Source organism: Myotis davidii, unplaced genomic scaffold (genome assembly GCF_000327345.1).
Source record: "Myotis davidii unplaced genomic scaffold, ASM32734v1 scaffold274, whole genome shotgun sequence".
Classification (NCBI taxonomy): Eukaryota; Metazoa; Chordata; class Mammalia; order Chiroptera; family Vespertilionidae; genus Myotis; species Myotis davidii.
This window is the reverse complement of record NW_006285613.1, coordinates 1949634-1950183: the sequence shown is the minus strand read 5'-3', so window position 1 is coordinate 1950183 and position 550 is coordinate 1949634. Positions and strand designations below refer to the sequence as shown.

General features: G+C 68.7%; 1 protein-coding gene across 1 annotated transcript in view; it reads right to left on the bottom strand.

Annotated features, from left to right (window-relative positions):
* The window catches only part of SPHK1 (sphingosine kinase 1), a 3929-nt gene extending 3647 nt beyond the window's left edge, over window positions 1-282 (bottom strand). Inside the window, exon 1 of the mRNA XM_015559214.1 lies at window positions 264-282. Coding sequence (XP_015414700.1) covers window positions 264-282 — 19 coding nt within the window. The remainder of the gene's footprint in view (window positions 1-263) is intronic.
* Window positions 283-550: the final 268 nt, after the last annotated feature.

Below are 550 nucleotides of genomic sequence, written 5' to 3'. Positions count from 1 at the left end.
AGGGCTCGGGGGTTGGGGACTTAGTGTTTGGACGGGTCCAGCGAGCCAAGACCCGGTGACACCCAGGACGCGTCCTGGGACTGAGCTGCCAGCCGCTGTGCCGAAGGGTCTCTTCCCGGGGCCTCGGGTTCCGGCCCGACGGATGAGTCAGAGCCCCGCGGCTCCCTCCGTCGGACCAGTCACCTCACACCCCCTCCCCCGGGGCTGCAGGGGGAGGGGAGTCCAGCGACGTAAAAATCCCAGAACTTGACACCGTGGGGCACGAAGTTTGGGGCGAGCCATCCTGGTGGCCGTCTCTTCCCGGGGCCTCGGGTTCCGGCCCGACGGATGAGTCAGAGCCCCGCGGCTCCCTCCGTCGGACCAGTCACCTCACACCCCCTCCCCCGGGGCTGCAGGGGGAGGGGAGTCCAGCGACGTAAAAATCCCAGAACTTGACACCGTGGGGCACGAAGTTTGGGGCGAGCCATCCTGGTGGCTGGGTCCCCAACCCCAGCTCCAGAATGGCCGGGGTAGCCGCGCGCACCTTCAATGGCCCGGCTCTGCCCGGACG